The sequence below is a fragment of the Sus scrofa genome, chromosome 7 (genome assembly GCF_000003025.6).
Source record: "Sus scrofa isolate TJ Tabasco breed Duroc chromosome 7, Sscrofa11.1, whole genome shotgun sequence".
In the NCBI taxonomy this organism is placed as follows: Eukaryota; Metazoa; Chordata; class Mammalia; order Artiodactyla; family Suidae; genus Sus; species Sus scrofa.
Window position 1 is genome coordinate 43,899,756 of NC_010449.5, and position 18,741 is coordinate 43,918,496.

At 38.6% G+C, this 18,741-nt stretch overlaps 1 protein-coding gene across 4 annotated transcripts in view; it reads right to left on the minus strand.

Moving 5' to 3' along the window:
• The window catches only part of CRISP1 (cysteine rich secretory protein 1), a 28,342-nt gene extending 16,220 nt beyond the window's left edge, over positions 1-12,122 (minus strand). Inside the window, exons 1-2 of one of the 4 annotated variants that reach the window (XM_021098286.1) lie at positions 11,982-12,122; positions 5,371-5,438 (exon numbers count right to left, since the gene is read on the minus strand). In XM_021098286.1, coding sequence (XP_020953945.1) covers positions 5,371-5,438; positions 11,982-12,045 — 132 coding nt within the window. In that variant the 5' untranslated portion in view covers positions 12,046-12,122. 4 annotated transcript variants of the gene reach the window in all.

The following is an 18,741-nucleotide window of genomic DNA, read 5'->3' on the forward strand; positions in this document are numbered from 1 at the left end:
TCAACTCAAGATGGATTAAAACTTAAATGGAAGACCTGAAATCATAAAACTCCCAGAAGAAAACACAGGTTAAAAAGCTCCTTGACATTTGTTTTGGTAAACATATGTTAAAAAAAAAAGCAAAAGTAAACAAGTGGGATTACATCAAAATAAAAAGCTTCTGCCCAGCAAAGGAAACAATCAACAAAATAAAAAGGCCAATTACAGAATGAAAGAAAATATTTCAAAGCATATATTTGATAAGGGGTTAATAGCCAAGGTATGTAAGGAACTCATATAACCCAATAGCAAAACCAAAAGCCAAACAAAACAAATAGCCTGTTTTAAAAATACACAAAGGAGGAGTTTCCGTTGTGGCTCAGTGGTTAACAAATCCGACTAGGAACCATGAGGTTGTGGGTTCAATTCCTGGCCTTGCTCAGTGGGTTAAGGATCCGGCGATGCCGTGAGCTGTGGTGTAGCTCGCAGACGTTGCTGTGGCTCTGGCGTAGGCTGGTGGCTACAGTTCCAATTCGACCCCTAGCCTGGGAACCTCCATATGTTGCAGGAGCGGCCCTAGAAAAGGCAAAAAGACAAAAAAAAAAAAAAAAAAATACGCAAAGGACCTGAACAGGCATTTTTCCAAAGGAGACATACAAAATAGCCAATAAGAACATGAAAAGTTGCTCACTCTCACTAATCATAAGGGAAATACGAATCAAAACCAAAATGAGGAATATCCCTTGTGGCTCAATAGAAACGAATCTGACTAGTATCCACCAGGATGTGGGTTTGATCTCCTGCCTTGCTCATTTGGTTAAGGATCTGGCATTGCCATGAGCTGTGGTGTAGGTTGCAGACTTGGCTTGGATCCAGCATTGCTGTGGCTGTGGTGCAGGCCAGCAGCTGTAGCTTTGATTCAACCCCCAGGCTGGGAACCTCCATATGGCATGATTGCCACCCTAAAAAGACAAAACAAAACAAAATGAAAACAGAAACAAACAAAAACAAAAACAAACAACAACAACAAAACACAAAAGATTCCAAGTGTAGGCAAGGACGTGGAGAAAAAGGAATCTAGGTACATCACTGTTGGTAGGTATGTAAATTCATAAAACCACTATGAAAAGTAGTATGTGGGGGAATATATGGGGGTTCCTCAAATAATTAAAAAAAAGTCATTCTTTCAAAAGTTCTTCCTCAAAATTTTTTTTTTAAAAAAGAATCACGGGTCATGGCACAGGAGGTCAAGGATCCAGCATTGTCACTGCAGTTGCTCAGGTAGTTGCTGTGGTGCCAGTTCAATTCCTGGCCCTGGAACTTTTCCATGCCATGGGCATGGAAAAAAATAATGAAAGCTCATTTCTCCACCAATGGTATTTAGTCCTTTTTCTTCCACCTTTATTCACATTATTTATCTTTCCATTTTATCTTCAACCATTTTTTTGCTTGGTCCTTCCCATTGGTATTCACTCATGATCAAGTTGCTTATAACTTAAACAATATCTTATCTTATCTTACTTTTCCATTCAATCACTGTTCTTTCTCTCTGCTTTCCTTCTCCATCAAAATTCCTGAAAAGGTTGCTGGTACTGGCTGTCTATTATTTCCCATCGTCTTGCATTCCCCTTCCCCCATTTATTCCACCAAAACAATGATTCTATACCAGGAGTGCTATGGCACCCCCACCCCCACCCCCCGCCCAATCTCCAGCCCAAGCATCAGGCAATGTCTACAGAAATTTTTGGTGGTCATGACTGGGTTTGGGGAGAATACCCTGCCATTTTGTGGCCAGTGGCCAGTGATTCTGCTTGACATTCTATAAAACCCCCTGACAAAGAATCATCCCATACAGGAGTTCCTGTCATGGCTCAGTAGCTAATGAACCTGATTAGTATCCCTGAAGACTTGGGTTCGATCTCTCATGTCACTCAGTAAGTTAAGGATCCAGTGTTTCCATGGCTGTTGGTGTAGACCTGTGGCTACAGCTTTGAATTGACCCCTAGCCTGGGAACTTCTATATGCCACAGTGTGGTCCTAAAAAGCCAAAGGAAAAAAAAAAAAAACAAAACAGAAGAATTATCCCATACAAAATGTCAGTAGTGCTGAAGTTGAGATCTTCTGCTTTGAAACAGCTTCTGTTAAGGTCATTGACAAGCTCAATTTGTAAATTATATTTATATTTATATAGAATTCTTTTAGGGCTGTACCCACAGCAGCATGTGGAAGTTCCCAGACTAGGGATGGAATCGGAGCTACAGCTCAGGCCTACACATAGCCACAGCACCTTGGGATCCAAGCTGAGTCTGCGACCTACACCATAGCTCAAGGCAATGCCAGATCCCCTGCCCACTGAGCGAGGCCATGGATTGAACCCACATCCTCATTAATAATAGATTTGTTTCTGCTTCGAAACAATGGGAACTCCTAAATTCTTTTTTTTTTTTTTTTTTTTTTTTTTTGCTTTTTAGGGCTGTACCTACAGCACATGGAGGTTCCCAGGCTAGGGGTCGAATTGGATCTGTAGCTGCCAGCTTACACCACAGCCACAGCCACACAGGATCCAAGCTGCATCTGTGACCTGCACCATAGCTCATGGCAACTCTGGATCCTTAATCCACTGAGCAAGGCCAGGGATCAAACCCACAACCTCATGATTCCTAGTTGGATTCCTAGTTGGAACTCCTAAATTCAGTATTTTTTGATGTCTTCATCCTGTTTGGTCCAGTGGCAGTTGACTCCTTGGTCTAAGTTCTTAACGTAGAAATAATCTTTCTCTTGGTGTGAGGAACACCACTGTCTCTTCATTTTTCTCCAACCTCTCAGACTTCTCTTCCTTTACCTGGACCAACTGTGGTACCTCCTGGCCTGATAGTGCCCTCCCAGCATCACCCCATGCCCTTCGCCTCTACATTGTCCTTACCCCCCCATTCAACCTTCCACGACCCATTCTCCAGTCATCAACCAGAGTACACATTTCAACACACAGGACTCAAGAGGGTTACCTTCCAGTTAAAAGTCTTCAAGAGTTTACGTGTCTCAGAAAGAAGAACTAAATCTTTACAAGTCCCTTAAAGACCCTGCTGGCTTCTCAGTCACTATTTAGGACACGCTTCCCTACTTTTCTCTGCATTAGTCTCCATGGTTTTCTTTCAGTTATTCTATTGTGCCAGCTTCCATCCTGCCTCCAGGTGTTTGCCTAAGCCTGTCCCTTTGTTACTATATGCTTTCAGCTTACTCAACCAAGGGATGACAGTTTATCCTTCAGATCTCAGATCTAGCATCTCCTAATTACCAGACAGGTCTTTAATTACCCCAGACAAGATTAGATCAACTTATCCAATTGCAGCTGCCTATACTTTTCCTCTGAAGACCCTTTTGTGTAAATGTCTATCTCAGATTCTCATGGAAAATTTTATATCTCAGTAAAAAGCATTTTCTGTCCAATTAGATGCCTAGCATTCCAGTAAAGTTGGAAAGAAATTTAAAAGAAAGGATTACACTTTTTTTTCTTTTTTCTTTTTAGGGCTGTGCCGGTGGCATATGGAAGTTCCCAAGTTAGGGGTCTAATCAGAACTGCAGCTGCCGGCCTATATCATAGCCACAGCAACACCAGATTCAAGCTGCATGTGTGACCTACATCACAGCTCATGATAATGCTGGACCCTTAACCCACTGAGCGAGGCCAGGGATCAAACTAAAGTCCTCATGGATACTAGTCGGGTTTGTTAACTGCTGAGCCACAATGGGAGCTCCCAGTATCGCACTGTTTGTTCTCATTGGAAAAACTGGAACAGCTTATTATTAATTTTGACTGGAATTCATGTTTAAAGTTTATATAATAAACTTGTGTTTGGGACTTAATTTGTCTTCTGGTTTTCATTTAAAATTCTTAAGCTGTAATTTTTTGAGGCAACTGTCTATAAAATTGCAAATATCCCAATAATTACCTATTTCTAGAACATAAACATGTGTTTTACCAATGTCTTTAAACGTTTCGTATTATTTCCTTTGCAATCTTAGTAAATGAATCAGGCACTGCTCCCCTTGAATAGGAGGGGTTTTACCTGTCTACTTTTTTATCTGGGATTTTAATTGTAATACCATCTCCTTTCTTTCAGGTGGCAATTTGGGCCAGGTTGTCTCCCAGAACTTAAACGAAGAGGCCTAGACCAGCCTAGTAAACCTAAGTCTTAAAGGCAAGTGTAGCTTTCTCTCAGCCTTTGTCCTGTCCCTCCAGAATGGTAGCTTTGGTTCAGCTTGGCTTTTCCTTGCTATGAAGTGTGAAGATTGGCCCTCCATACTGGGGGATTACAGTGGGCAGTTTTCAGAGGGAAGGGAAGAGAAATATTCAAGGCTCTACCTCCTGCTTACTGGACAATTTGTGGTTATTGGCTAAGAACTCCACATGGTTTCTCTTTGGGGAAGAGATAGGAGTGATAAGACCCCAACCAGCAGCCCCAATAATCTAATGCATGTCAATTTTCTTTCATTTATGAAATTAAGTGCCTCCTGCTTCTGCTTTTGACTTCTCCTATCTAGCATATATATATATATATATACATCTCGTATATATATGTACATGTATAAAAAACTCATGTTCTATACCAAAGCTATTGAATTTCAGCTCCTCAAAAGATATTTCAGACACATTAAAATTATAATATCTTCTTCCTATCATTGAGGTTATTTAGAGGGGCATATTATTGGATGTCCATAAAATAGTAGTGACATTTCTTATTGTATGATTTCATGTTTTGTTTCTGTTGCATGAATATTTTTAATTTATTAAAAAGCCTGTTTTTAATAAACAATGAGATTCAGGCCTCATATATTAACTCCATTGCTAGCAGTTCCCCACATTTCTCTCCTTACTGTTGACATCATCCATTTTATATTGAATTTAGATGTGTTAAATTCTTGTTATAGTCGTAAATCATAGAGCTCAATTGGGATGTTGATGAAAGACTTACTTTTTCTGGGTTAAAAACTAAAATGTAATATCTTTTCCATTTTACTATGGAAAATGGATGGATAGTTTGTAAAGAAGTAATTCCTGCCCTATATTTTTAGCTTTGTTTGGTATTATTTAGACAGGTTATAGTGACATAGGCATGGGGCCATGGAGCCAAACTGCTTAAGTTTAACTTCAGGCTCTGTCATTTCCTCATTAATTGACCTCAGGCACATGACTTCACCTCCTGCTGCTTTGGTTTCTTTCTCTGTAATATGGGATGAAGAATAGCACTGGCCTAGTAGGGCTGTGGTAAGAATTAGATGACTAATGGGCACAGAATCCTCACAACAGTGCCTGTAACAAAGTGAGTTTTACTAAAGGATTAGCTCTTATCCTCTTTTTGAAAGTAATTTTAAAACACAATCTTCACATACTTGTACAATCAAAACAGGCAGGAAGCCAGAAGCAACAGCCAAAAACAAGAAGCGTTTCATTGTCATCCCTGAAAAGGAAAGTAACATAAGTTTAGGCTATTGTCCACTCCTGGGATAATGTTTTGTAATAAGCCTTTTTTTTTTTTTTTGGAAACACTTTTACACATAGTTGCATTTTCTGCAAGAAGAGACCTGCAGGATCAGAACAAGGTTTAATATGTTTGTCATTAGGACCAAGAGAGAAAGAGCACTGGGATGGGAAGAATAATGCACTTAATGTCTTAATCCCTGGAACCTTTGAATACGTTATATTACGTGACAAAAGAGAATTAAGATAGCAGATGAAATTCAAGCTGCTAATCAGCTGACTTTAAAGTAGGGAGATTGTCCTGGATCACTAATGTGAACTCAAGGTAATCACAAGGATACTTAGCCGTTGAAGAAAGATGCAGCGTCAGTGATGGATTATGAAAAAGACTCAACTAGTCATGAATGACTTTGAAGATAGAGGAAGGGACCAGGAGCCAAAGAATAAGGGCAACCCCTAAAAGCAGGAAAGGATGAGGAAATGGATTCGTTCCTGCAGTCTTCCTGCTGAACCTTGGTTTTAGCTCAGTGAGACCCATTTGGACTTCTGACCTCCAGACTGAAAAATAATAAATGTATGCTGTTTTAAGGTTCTGAGTTTATAGGAATTTGTTACAGTAGCAACAGGGAACTAGCATAGGAACACAACAAGATTAGATTTGAATTCTCTGCTGCCTATAGCATGGAGGTGTGATCATGGTACAAGTGATTTATGGCACATGACCTGCAGAAGTTGTGTAAAGTCGGATCCCTCTGCTAGGAATGGCTGTCATTGTGAGTTGAGCAAATCAGAGCTAATACACCCTCTCTTTTATTTCCATTTGATATAGGTTGCTGATGCTAGGCTATTAATAGGCACATATTAAATTTGGTTGGTACTTTATTTCACCATCTGCCAAACTTATTTCTGAATCCATTTTGCCAAGTGGAAAGCAGAAAAGGCTAACGCCTGGGTTCTCATTTTAAAGAAGACTTTCGAAGAGCAGGTTAAGAGATTTCTGCAGAATAATACACAGGATGCAGTTAGCCATCACTCTCGAGATTCCCCCACACGCTGCCAAACATGTTTGATATGAGGGGAATTCTGTACATCAAATCTTTCAGGGAACAAACACATGGAAAAATTCCTGTATCACTCTTTTTTTCACCCCTTCTTTCCCTTCCTCACTTTTCCCCTCCAAAATGTCAAATCCCCTGAAACCTTGAGATACAGTAATATGGTAACACAGTTGGAGAAATATGCATCCTATTCTCTTACTTAATCCTCAAAAAACCCAGTAATGTAGAGACTTTTCCCCCTGAGTTAGTTGAAGAAAAAATAAAATAAAAAAGCTACTTAGCTATAGTAGGTTGATGTACACACATATATTCATATTTATACCCCCTTCGCTGTATCTACAGATCTGTATCTGTATCTTTTTCTCTATTCACTGAAGAGAACATTATTCAAGTTAATACCCATTATGAGGCTGTCTACTTCTCTTGCATTTTCTGAGGGAAAATTTTGGGAAGAGGTTGTGTATATTTATTATCTTAGTTGTTATGATGTTTTCCTAGGTATATACCAGCATGTACTTCAATTCTACCTCAAAAAAGCTGTTACAAAATGCTTAAGAAATACCCCCCAAAATTTCCTATTTCACACCAAATAAATATTACTGACAATTTAGATTTTGCCTTTCAAGTCTTTTTTTCTTATGTACAAATTCAATACTTAGATAGATGCATAAACACATAATTTATACAAAAAATTATATCCTCTTTTCCCAGAATTTGTATTGTTATTATATATTTATTATGAGTGTTGTTTTGATAACATGAATGATTTGTAATTAACTTAAGATTTTTGACTAAGGTTTGATTTTAAGTTATTCATATTTTCCTCTATAAATAATGTTATCATGAATATTTTAACAAAAACAGCCAGCCATTTTAATGATTTTCTTTCATGTGTTATCATAAGGTTTGAGCTTCAGAATTGAAAATCAGTTGAAATCTTTGCACTTTTTTCTTTTAAGATGATGCAAATCTAATTTTACTTCTAAGTGTACTTGACACATGTTAATAAAAGTTTATTAAATAAATTAAATTTTCTACAGTTGAAATAATTGACTATTTTAGACACACAGAATCAATCAATACATGGGGTATAATAAAAGTCATACTGATTCTGGAGTTAAAATAGCGGTGTTTTACTCTAGGTTCTCCTATTATCTATGACACTGATAAATCCACAGGTTCTCTGAAAACAACTTATTTTTGCTGAGAATGAAATCCATGATGCTGGAGATACAGATGGCATGACACAACCAACTCTTTAGAGTTAACTGCTATTGTTCTTTCTTTTCTTTTCTAGCTGCAACCACAGCATAGAGAAGTTCCTGGGCCAGGAATCAAACCCATTGCCACAGCAATGACCCGAACTGCTGCAGTGACAACGCCAGATCCTTAAATACTTAACCCCCTGAACTACAAGGGAACTCCTGAAGGAGGCCACTTTAACTAAGGAATTATAGTTGCTTGTACTCAGATAAAGGCAGCTTTTGTAAACACAAGCATTACAGAAGCAGCTGAAATATCACCTCATTAACTTTAACATCAACCTCTACTTACCACAGTTGTTTCATAAGCAAGAGGCAATTTTCAGCCCAAACTCTTAAAGTACTTGCAGATAATAATACTAGAAACTTGATACACAGACTATTAAACTTAATTTTCCCAGAGTTCCTGTGGTGGCTCAGTGGTAACAGACCGGACTAGTATCCATGAGGGTGTGGGTTCGATCCCTGGCCTTGCTCAGTGGGTTAAGGAGCCAGCAGTTGCTGTGAGCTGTAGTGTAGGTTACAGACATGGCTCGGATCCTGAGTTGCTATGGTGTGGCTCCAATTGGACTCCTAGCCTAAGGAGCTTCCACTTGCCACGGTTGTGGCCCTAAAAAGATAAAAAAAATTAATTTTCCCTACATTTCTGTTTCGGATTGTATGTCTTATTAATTTGTAAACAGAACTTGGATATTTGCAAGTTGATATTAAGTAGGAGGAGAGACCAAAAACCTGGGGAAAGGCTGACGGGAGCACTGAGTACTTCCCACTAGTGCCCTTGGGAACACATTCTCTCATGTGGAGTAAATTGTTAGACCATGACCTTCTCAGAAAGCACTTACAGGAAGAACAGTTCCTTCCCTTAATCAAAGAATTCATAAGAATAAATTCTACAAGGATTGAATCATTCATCCTTTTTATCTTCTTTGCCTCATTGAATTTGTGATTTTCTACAACTTACATTTAGTAAAGTATATAAATCTTAAGTGTACAGGTTGATAAATTTGTAAATATGCAAATGTTTGTGTACCCCCCCCAAAACAATGTAAATATAATAATTCTAGCACCCAAGAAGGTCCCTGGTTCCCCTTCCAGTCAGTAACTCTTTGGAGTAAAAATCATTCTGATTTCCATAATTCTAGCTTAGTTTTGTTGGCTTTGAAAGCTTATACAAGCAGAATATATTTATTTTGTTTGTTTATGTATTTATGTATCTATGTGTTTGTCTGTTTTCTTTGGATGCGTCTGCAGCATGCATGTTCCTAAGCCAGGGATTTAACCCACTCCACAGCAGTGACCTGAACCACAGCAGTGACAATACCAGATCCTTAACCTGCTTAGCCATGAGGGAATTCCAGAATATATATTTTTAGAACCTAAGATTTTTCACTTAATATTGTACCTATGAGATTCATTCATATTGCCTATAAAGAAGTTTAATTTTGCTAATAGCTGGGTGGTAAGCAGACAATATTATTTATTTACTCATTCTATTATTAATGAATATTTGGTTTGTTTTAAGCTTAGAGCTATTATGAATAAAAATTCTACGGACATTTTATCCACACATATTTTGGTACACATTATTATTTAATTTTTTGGACATATACCCAGAAGTGGCACTATTGGGTCATATGCTATATATATGTTTTCTTTCAGTAGGTGTTCTTAAATGTTTTTCCAAGGTGCAGAGTTCAGTGGTTAACGAATCTGACTAGGAACCATGAGGTTGCGGGTTCAATCCCTGGCCTCGCTCAGTGGGTTAAGGATCTGGTGTTGCCCTGAGTTGTGGTGTAGGTCGCAGATGTGGCTCGCATCTGGCGTTTCTGTGGCTCTGGCGTTGGCTGGTGGCTACAGCTCCGATTAGACTCCTAACCTGGGAACCTCCACATGCCCTGGGTGCAGCCCTAGAAAAGACAGAAAGACAAAAAAAATATATATATATATATATAAATATATATAAGTATATATATTTATATATTTTTTTCCCAAGGTATAGAAAAGTATGCTTTAATACTTTTACCAGCTTCATATCCTCATGCATACCTGGTACTCTCAGTTCTTTCTTTTTTTTTTTAAATTATCCACTATGTTCATGTAATGGTATTTCATCATAGTTTATAATTTGTATTTGTCTAATGATACTGAGCATATGTTTTTAACATAAAGAGAGCATCATTTATTAAATATTTTTATGCTTTTATAATTTCTCTTAGTACAAGTCTTTCATTGTAAAATTGCTAGACAATAAATTTATATTATACACTGAAGTACTCTCAAATTAAACTCCAAAATAAATGCTAATTTACACTCCCACTAGTATTATATGTTTGCTACTTTCTATATATTTTTACCTATACTTGATATTTAAAAGAACATTGTAAATCAATCTGATAGGCAAAAATTGTTATCCCATTGCTGTTTTAATTAGCATCCCTTTAATGATTAGGATTATTGTACATTTTTATACATGCATCAGATATTTAAATTTCTTCTTTGAAAAAAATTACCTATTCATATTTCTTAATTTGTTTCTACTTTGAAGTTCATTAAAAAAAATGATTTCTAGAAGTGAGATACTTAAAATAGTTGCAAATGATCCTCGCCTCCTGCTATTTACGCACTTGTGTCATCACCTCCTCTTGAGAATAGGCTGAGCATATTTTTATATGTTTATCAGCCACTCTATGCTATCTTTTGTGAAGTCTCCGTCAAATTTTTTGCCGCTCTTTTAATTAGGTTGACTGCCTCTTTCTCATTGGTTTGTAGGAATTCTCTATATGTTCTTGATATAAAGTATTTGTCCAAATATATGTATTGCAAATCATTCCTTTTAGTCTGTGTCTTATTTTCTGAATTCCCTTAATTGTGCCTTTTTTTTTTGGTCTTTTTTTTTTGCCATTTCTAGAGCCGCTCCCGCGGCATATGGAGCTTCCCAGGCTAGGGGTCCAATCGGAGCTGTAGCCAGCGGCCTACACCAGAGCCACAGCAACTCGGGATCCAAGCCATGTCTGCAGCCTACACCACAGCTCACCACAACACCAGATCCTTAACCCACTGAGCGAGGCCAGGGATCGAACCTGCAACCTCATGGTTCCTAGACGGATTCGTTAACCACTGAGCCACTATGGGAACTCCCTTAATTGTGCCTTTTGTGATAAAAGTTCTTTATTCAAATACGTCCTGTGTATCCTTCTCTCTTTATTGTTACTGCTTGTATGTGTGTGTCTATCTTAAGTCATGACTCACAGAGTTGTTTTCTTCTAAAGCTTGATTCAACATTGATGAAATATTGAAGTCGAACAAAGCTGAAGGATTTATACTATCGGATATCAAGACCTACTATGATGCCGTGGTAATTAAAAAAATACTAGTGGCACCTGTGTAGATAAATGGACAAATATGATAAAATGGATTAGGTAAACAGAATCATATAAACACTTAGCTGGTTTATGACAATCCATGAAATGACTGCTAACTTCCAGGGTAAAATTTGAAACTTGCCTGCCTTCAGTTATAAAAGAGACAGAGGGCCATTGTCTGTTTCTGTAGGACTGGCTGATTGCTTTAGAAGCAGGGTCATACAGTTTGTGAAATAAAAGTTGCCTGCTTTGGCAGTTTATGATCTATATAACCACATGGTAATTGGCTCTGCATGAAAATAGTTTCTTTCTAGCCCTGCTGCAGGAAGTTCATGAGAATGATACGAATAAATAATATATTTGTGTAGTATATTTATTAATCCCTTTCCTAAAGTCGTGGAAACCAACATTAACTTTTGCATTATAATTACAATAGAGGGTGTTAAGATAAGGCTGCACATTTCCTCTTATTTAACATTAAGAGAATGCTGTTAAATAGTCGTTTGTCATTAATCTCACTTTTCAGATAACTAAACTGACACTTAAAGGTATATATAACTTACCCCGATTCACACAGTGTGTAAAATTCAGCGCTCTGATGAGAATGAGATATTTGGCTGTATAGTGCGCTCTTGCCTTTAAACAACACCGCACGGGAAGATATGCTCTATGAGGAAGTCAGCTAAAGGAAAATGCTTACAAGAGATTCAGGAATTTATAGCAGACAAGGGGCATGAACACATAATCATCAGAACAAATCTAGAGCCTGTGAAGACTACAAGTCATGCCTGTGGATGTGTTTCTAGTTTATAATCCAGACAACGTCATCTATGAAACTCACCAGTCTTAAATGTCCACATTTGGAATGAGCTGCAAAGATTAGCTGCATGATTCAGTGGAGTCATGATCAAAGAGCAAAATCACTGAAAGCAAAAGTGATCCTATGGCCCAGCAAAGAAAAGTAACTTGTTGGTTTTATCGCATGAATGCATACAGGCATTCAATAAATACGTATTGAAGTATTAATATGAACCAATCCCTCTTCTAGCTGCTAAAGGTACATGGAATAATCAAACATGTAAACTGCACAACTGCATGAATTTTGCAATCTAGCACCCAGCATGATAGTACATACAATGCTTTTATGGCAACTGCACTATAAAATGCCAGACATTTTGAGATTCTGGGAATGAAAGGATAAATAGTTCATTTTTCTAAGGAACTTCATGTTCAACAGGAAAACTGATTGCTAATGAAAGCATTTTAATAAAAAAAATTTCCAGGAGTTCCCATCATGACTCAGTGGTTAACGAACCCCACTAGGATCCACGAGGAGGTAGGTTCGATCCCTGGCCTTGCTCAGTGGGTTAAGGATCCGGCGTTACCCTAAGCTCTGGTGTAGGTCACAGACGCACCTCGGATTTTGTGTTGCAGTGGCTGTGGTGTAGGCCAGCAGCTGTAGCTCTGGTTAGACCCCTAGCCTGGGAACCTCCATGTGCTGCAAGTGTGGTCCTAAAAAAAAAGCAAAAAAAAAAAAAGGGATTTTAAAAGAAAACAAGCAGACAAATTAAGTCCAAAACACAAGTTTATTACATAAACTTTAAACATGAATTCCAGTCAAAATTAATAATAAACTGTTTCAGTTTTTTCAACCAGAATGAACAGTGTGATACTGGGAGCTCCCATTGTGGCTCAGCAGTTAACAAACCCGACTAGTATCCATGTGGACTTGGGTTCGATCCCTGGCCTCACTCAGTGGGTTAAGGGTCCAGCATTGCCATGAGCTGTGATGTAGGTCACAGCTTGGATCTGGCTGTGATATAGGCTGGCAGCTGTAGCTCTGATTAAACCCCTAGCCTGGGGACCTTCATATGTTGTGGGTGTGGCCCTAAAAAGTAAAAAAAAAAAAAAAAAATTTCCGAAAGTGATGTGGAAGAATTAACTGCCCTGAAAAGTCTGGAAATGCTAAATCACGTTATATTAAAGACTAAAATACTAAATTTTAAATCCAGATGCTATTTGCACTAGATGAAGATAGATGAATATTTTAAAGCAAAGGACATTGCTGCACAGACAGAAATCATGTGTGAGTGTAGAAAATCACTCTGAAACCAGGTATAATCAGATGGTTTTGAATTATTTTTCTGAAAATTTAGGAAATGCTTGTTTGCATGAGTGCATGGCCATTTATATTGAAGTCTCTACAGGGGTTCTGATATCATCTTTTTCTTTTCCATTGTGGATTAGTTATGCCTTTGTTCCTTGAAAGAAGATAGAATTATTTAATAAAAATGTTTTCCTCAGATATTTCTTGAGAACCATCAATTGACTTTCTCCCAGGGAATAAAATAAAGCGTGTGTAATCATGAGTTATTTTGTGTTATGTGTTGAGATGGAGGATATGCAATTTTCACATAACAGAAAAATCCAATGCTCTAGAGACAGCATTTTTCTGGCTTTGCCCAAGAGCTGATAATGAATGCCTGGAAACCGTCTGCGAGAAACAATGACTAAATGTCATTCAAAAATTGCTCACCTCTAGCCATAAGAATTTGTTGTTGTCATTGGAGGGGAATGGTAGTCAACTGGAAGCATGCCAAAGCTCATCTATAAATCTTTTAATATTCTTCAGACAGAGAAATTCACATCTCTGAGGTAACACTCACAAATCACTGAGCAACTTTTTTTTCCCCCTCCGGCATGGTAAAAAGAAAAGCTGGAAAAGAATTCTGTTTCTTCATCCAACCAGCATGGTTTATAGACTGGAAATGTACGATTTGTCATTTATGTCTTGCTCCACTGCTGTCTAGAAAGAAGAGTGTTGGTTCAACATCAAGTTAAGTGTTGATGGAAACTTAATTGCTTTGGTTTTATCTGTTGGTCCTGTCAACTCCTGGTATTCCTCTACCCAACACAATGCTGTCCGTATTTATACCACTGATGTCTTCATAGAGAGTTGCTATCCAGCTTCAAATATGGTTTTAAAAGATTTTGCGAAGTGTTGGAAAGCACAGAGTAGCTTGATTTGCATATGAGTCCCCAGCATGGATGCCAGTTGGCTGCTTTGTTCATGTCTCTCCTATTTTTTTAAGTTGAATTTTATCATATTTATAGTGGTACAACCATCACCACAACCCAATTTCTCCTATGTTCATACATCGTTCTTTTTCTGTTTACGAGTCTCAGCATAGAGGAAGGATCTACAATGAATATTTTTCCTACAACGAAAAAAATCAAGACGCATTGATCTAACACAGGATATAACAACATGATAGAAAAAAAAAATAGAATTGGAATTGTCCCAGAAAATCCTTGGGACATAGAAGAAGACAAATATGTTGTTAAGCATATCATGTTTGTGAAAATATATGCATTAAGAAAACTTTAAAAAATCAATCATTTACTTCAAGGTTGGCTACCCCCAGTTTTAGAAAACACAAATATCACTATGAGAAGAAAGAAACCCGCATCCACGTGTTAAACACAATGTTTAATTGGTACTTGTTCAAGAATGGTTACATGTTATGGCTCTGATATCATGAGTGTGTCAACCTAGTAACATCTTCTGTGAGGTTTTCATGCTGGTATATACATATCAGATATGTAAAAAGAAACAAATAAAAATGCCATTTTTCTTTACATATTTTTAGTGAGAGTGATGTTTCAAAATTCATAAGCTGGCCACCAAGAACATACAATGGACTTAATAATAAGTTGAGCAGATGAGGAAGCCCTTTTACACAAAGGAATCAATCTGTGGTGCAAAACTGGGTCAAATATCTGGAGTATTCATAACAACTCATTACTGCTCAGTGTGTTAGATATGTCTATGTTAATGAAATATATAGTAAACAAGCTATAAAAGTGTGTATTCCTTCTTTCTTTCTTTCTTTCTTTCTTTCTTTCTTTCTTTCTTTCTTTCTTTCTTTCTTTCTTTCTTTCTTTCTTTCTTTCTTTCTTTCTGTCTGTCTGTCTTTCTGCATTTTTAGGGCTGCACCCACAGCATATGGAGGTTCCCAGGCTAGGGGTTGAATCGGAGCTACAGCTGCTGGCCTACACCACAGCCACGGCAATGCATGATCCGAGATGCATCTGTGACCTACACCACAGCTCATGGCAACATTGGATCCTTAACTCACTGAGCGAGGCCAGGGATCAAACATGCGTGCTCATGGATGCTAGTCAGATTCGTTTCTGCTGAGCCATGATGAGGACTCCGAAAGTGTATATTTCCTGATCAGAAAAACATAACAAAAAACTTAGACCTGGTGTCACATATTTGAATTGGGTTAATGATTAAGGTTCTCTGCTCAGGAAGCCTCTTTGTCTGTTCTGGTTCTTGGCTGATTATTGTCCCTATTTACATCTCATAATTGTGCTTATCTGCTCTCTCGTAAAGCCAGACATCACAGCAGGCTTTTCAGTGCAGGTGTTTTGAATTTATATGTTTGGGGAGGAAGGTTGATGCACTATTTTCTTTTTCTTTTTACAGCTGCACCCACGGCATATGTAAGTTCCTGGGCTGGGGTCACATCAGAGCTGCAGCTGCAAGCCTACACCACAACTACACCAACACAAAATTGAGTCTCATCTGCCATTTATGCTGCAGTTTGCAGCAATGCTGGGTCCTTAACTCCTTGAAGAGTCCAGGGATCAAACCCGAATCCTCATGAATACTAGTCAGGTTCTTAACCCACTGAGCCACAACAGAAACTCCTGATGCATCTATTTTGAACTAAGTACATGAAAATAACTGTCAACATACCAAAAAAAAAAGTTAAAAATATTATCTAGTGGTATCATTATTCTGGCCATAACTCTTATCATGGCATGGGACTACTTATTTGTGTTGTTGACTTCTTCAGTGTTAATTTTTGTGAGACTGCTTTATTTAAAATATTTCTTTAAAAACACAACGTCTGTGTACGTTGTATCTTATCTACTTTCGATTTTTCAATGTAGTCTGGAACTGAAAAATTAAGACTCATAAGGAAAACAATATTTTTTCCCCATTACAATATCCAATATGTGCAAAAGCAAACAAGAGTTTCATAATCAGAAAGCTTATAATGAGCAGAGTTATTAACTTATTTAGAAATTTTTTGGAGTCCCCTGGTAGCAAAGGGGTTTAGAATCTGGCATTGTCACTGCTATGGCTCTGTTCATTGCTGTGGCATGGGTTGGATCCCAGGCCCTGGAACTTCCACATGTCTCAGGGGCTGCCAAAAAATTGTTAATGGAGTGGAATGCATAAAAAGGAAAGAAGACCAACCACTACATAAAGAGTTCAATGGCTGTTTACAAAGTGAATATGCCTGCATGCAATGGGAGGAAGGATGGCTTCAAAAGGAGATGTCCACATCCTGATCCCTGGAAACCGTCAATGTGATCTTATTTGGAAAAAAATGGTCTTTGCAAGTGTGATTAAGGATGCAAGATATTCTCTTCCTGAATCATCCAGGTGGGCCTTAAATTGATGACAGTTCCTTAAGAGACAGAAAGGAGAGAAAGACTCAGACCGCAGAGACAGAGGCAGACATTGGAGCTATGCAGCCACAGCTTCAGAATTACCCGAAGCAGTGGGAGAAGGAAGGGCAAATTCTCCCTGGAGTCTTCGGAGGGAACCTGGACCATATGACATCTCGATTTCAGACTCTGGGAAATAGACTTTATTTTATTTATTTATTTATTTTAAAGCCTTCGAGGCATATGGAAGTTCTCAGGCTAGGGGTTGAATTGGAGCTACAGTGGCTGGCCTAAGCCACAGCCACAGCAATGCCGGATCCCAGTCACATCTGCAGCCTACAACAAAGCTCACGGAAATGCAGGATCCTTAACCCGCTGTGCCAGGCCAGGGATCAAACCCGTGTCCTCAAGGGTACTAGTTGGATTCAGTACCACTGAGCCACAACAGGAACCCCTGACCACTAGAACTTTGGAGGAAACTTTTCTACTGTTGTAAGCCACCATCAGACAACCCATTTGGGCCAAAGGGAGGAAGTGTCAGCCTCAGATCATTACAGGAAGGAGGTTCTCCTTTGTTCTGAAGAGGAAGTATCTATTTTTTACAACTGCCCAAATCATACTATAGAGAAATAAATGTTTACAGTACCTACTGCTTAACCTGTTGAGAGAGGAAATTTTCAACATTGGCCTCCTGGCTCACTTTCATCTCCAACCCCCTAAGGTCTAGACTTGAAGCTGTAAACAGAGATCTTTCATTCTTTTGTGATCCTCTTCCAGTCTGTCTAGTGCAATTGTTTGTTTGCTTGTTTTTATTGTTTGGTAAGACCATCAAGAAAAATAGAGCCACTGCCTCCCTGTCTCCATGGGAGGGTAGGAGCCTAATTTCAATAAGCAACAATTAGTGACCAGAGATGGACTAATTACAATGACCGTCCTCCCCACTAACGTCCTCCAGCACTTTTTTATTAGTTCACCCCAGGGTTTAAATTTAAATCCTCTGTCTTTTGGTTCAACAGAGTTGAGTTCAATCACTTCCTTCTTGCAATATAATTTTTACCCTATTGCAGTAGTCTTGAATCAAGTTTTCCTTTCTATATTTATAGTAAGTGTTAAGTGAAGTTTTTCTTTTCCACCATCTCTCTTATTGTTCCTTTATTTCATCGGTTCTTCATCTTTTATACTCTAGGTCAGATGTTGTGAAGCATTCATTTTGGGGAGACATCAGGATAATGAATTAAGGTGAACTGAAGAAGGCACTTTTTGGGAGTTCCCGGTGTGGCTCAGTGGTAACGAACCTGATTCATGTCCATGAGGATGTGGATTTGATCCCTGGTCTCGCTCAGGGGCTTAAGGATCCAACGTTGCCGTGAGCTGTGGTGTAGGTCCCAGATACAGCTCAGATCCCTCATTGCTATGGCTGTGACATAGGCCGACAGCTGCAGCTCCAGTTGGATCCCTAGCCTGGGAACTTCTATATGCTGCAGGTGTGGCCCTAAAAAGGCACACACACACACACACTCATACACACACACACACACACACACACACACACACACACACACACGGCACCTCTCCACATCTAGCATGGGGCTACACCAAAACTGAAAATGTCATCTTCCTTTGGGAGCAGAGTTAACCTCTCCCAACTTCAGATCCCCATAGCAATCTGGATAGAGGAAGATATCCTGTATATTCAGCATTCAGGGGAGGGTTGAATGGGCAGAGTAAGAAATAAAGAGAAGGACAGAGTTATAAGTATTTTCGAGGAATAGTGGACAGAAATACTTAAAGACAAGTCAGCAGAAGAAAGATACTTAGAGAACTAGGGAGAAAAAGAGAAATTAGACAATGTTAATTCAAAAATGCAAAAAAGAAACAAAATTCCTTAAGCTTCCACTAAGTAACCCATGAGCCTTGTACGTGATTGGTGTACAACATGTTCGAAGGCAAAAGTGGGCTCCCCAGCTACTAAATTGTTAGTGGGAAGAGGAAATTTTCTCTCTGGATGTAGAGTCAGAGAAGATAATGCACCGAACTCGAGCTGCCATGAGGCATACTCCCCTGCACCCTTCCAAATTGCCTCTCCTCCATCAGCCTCCACCAACCCTGGGAAATAGACAGACTATCCTATATAG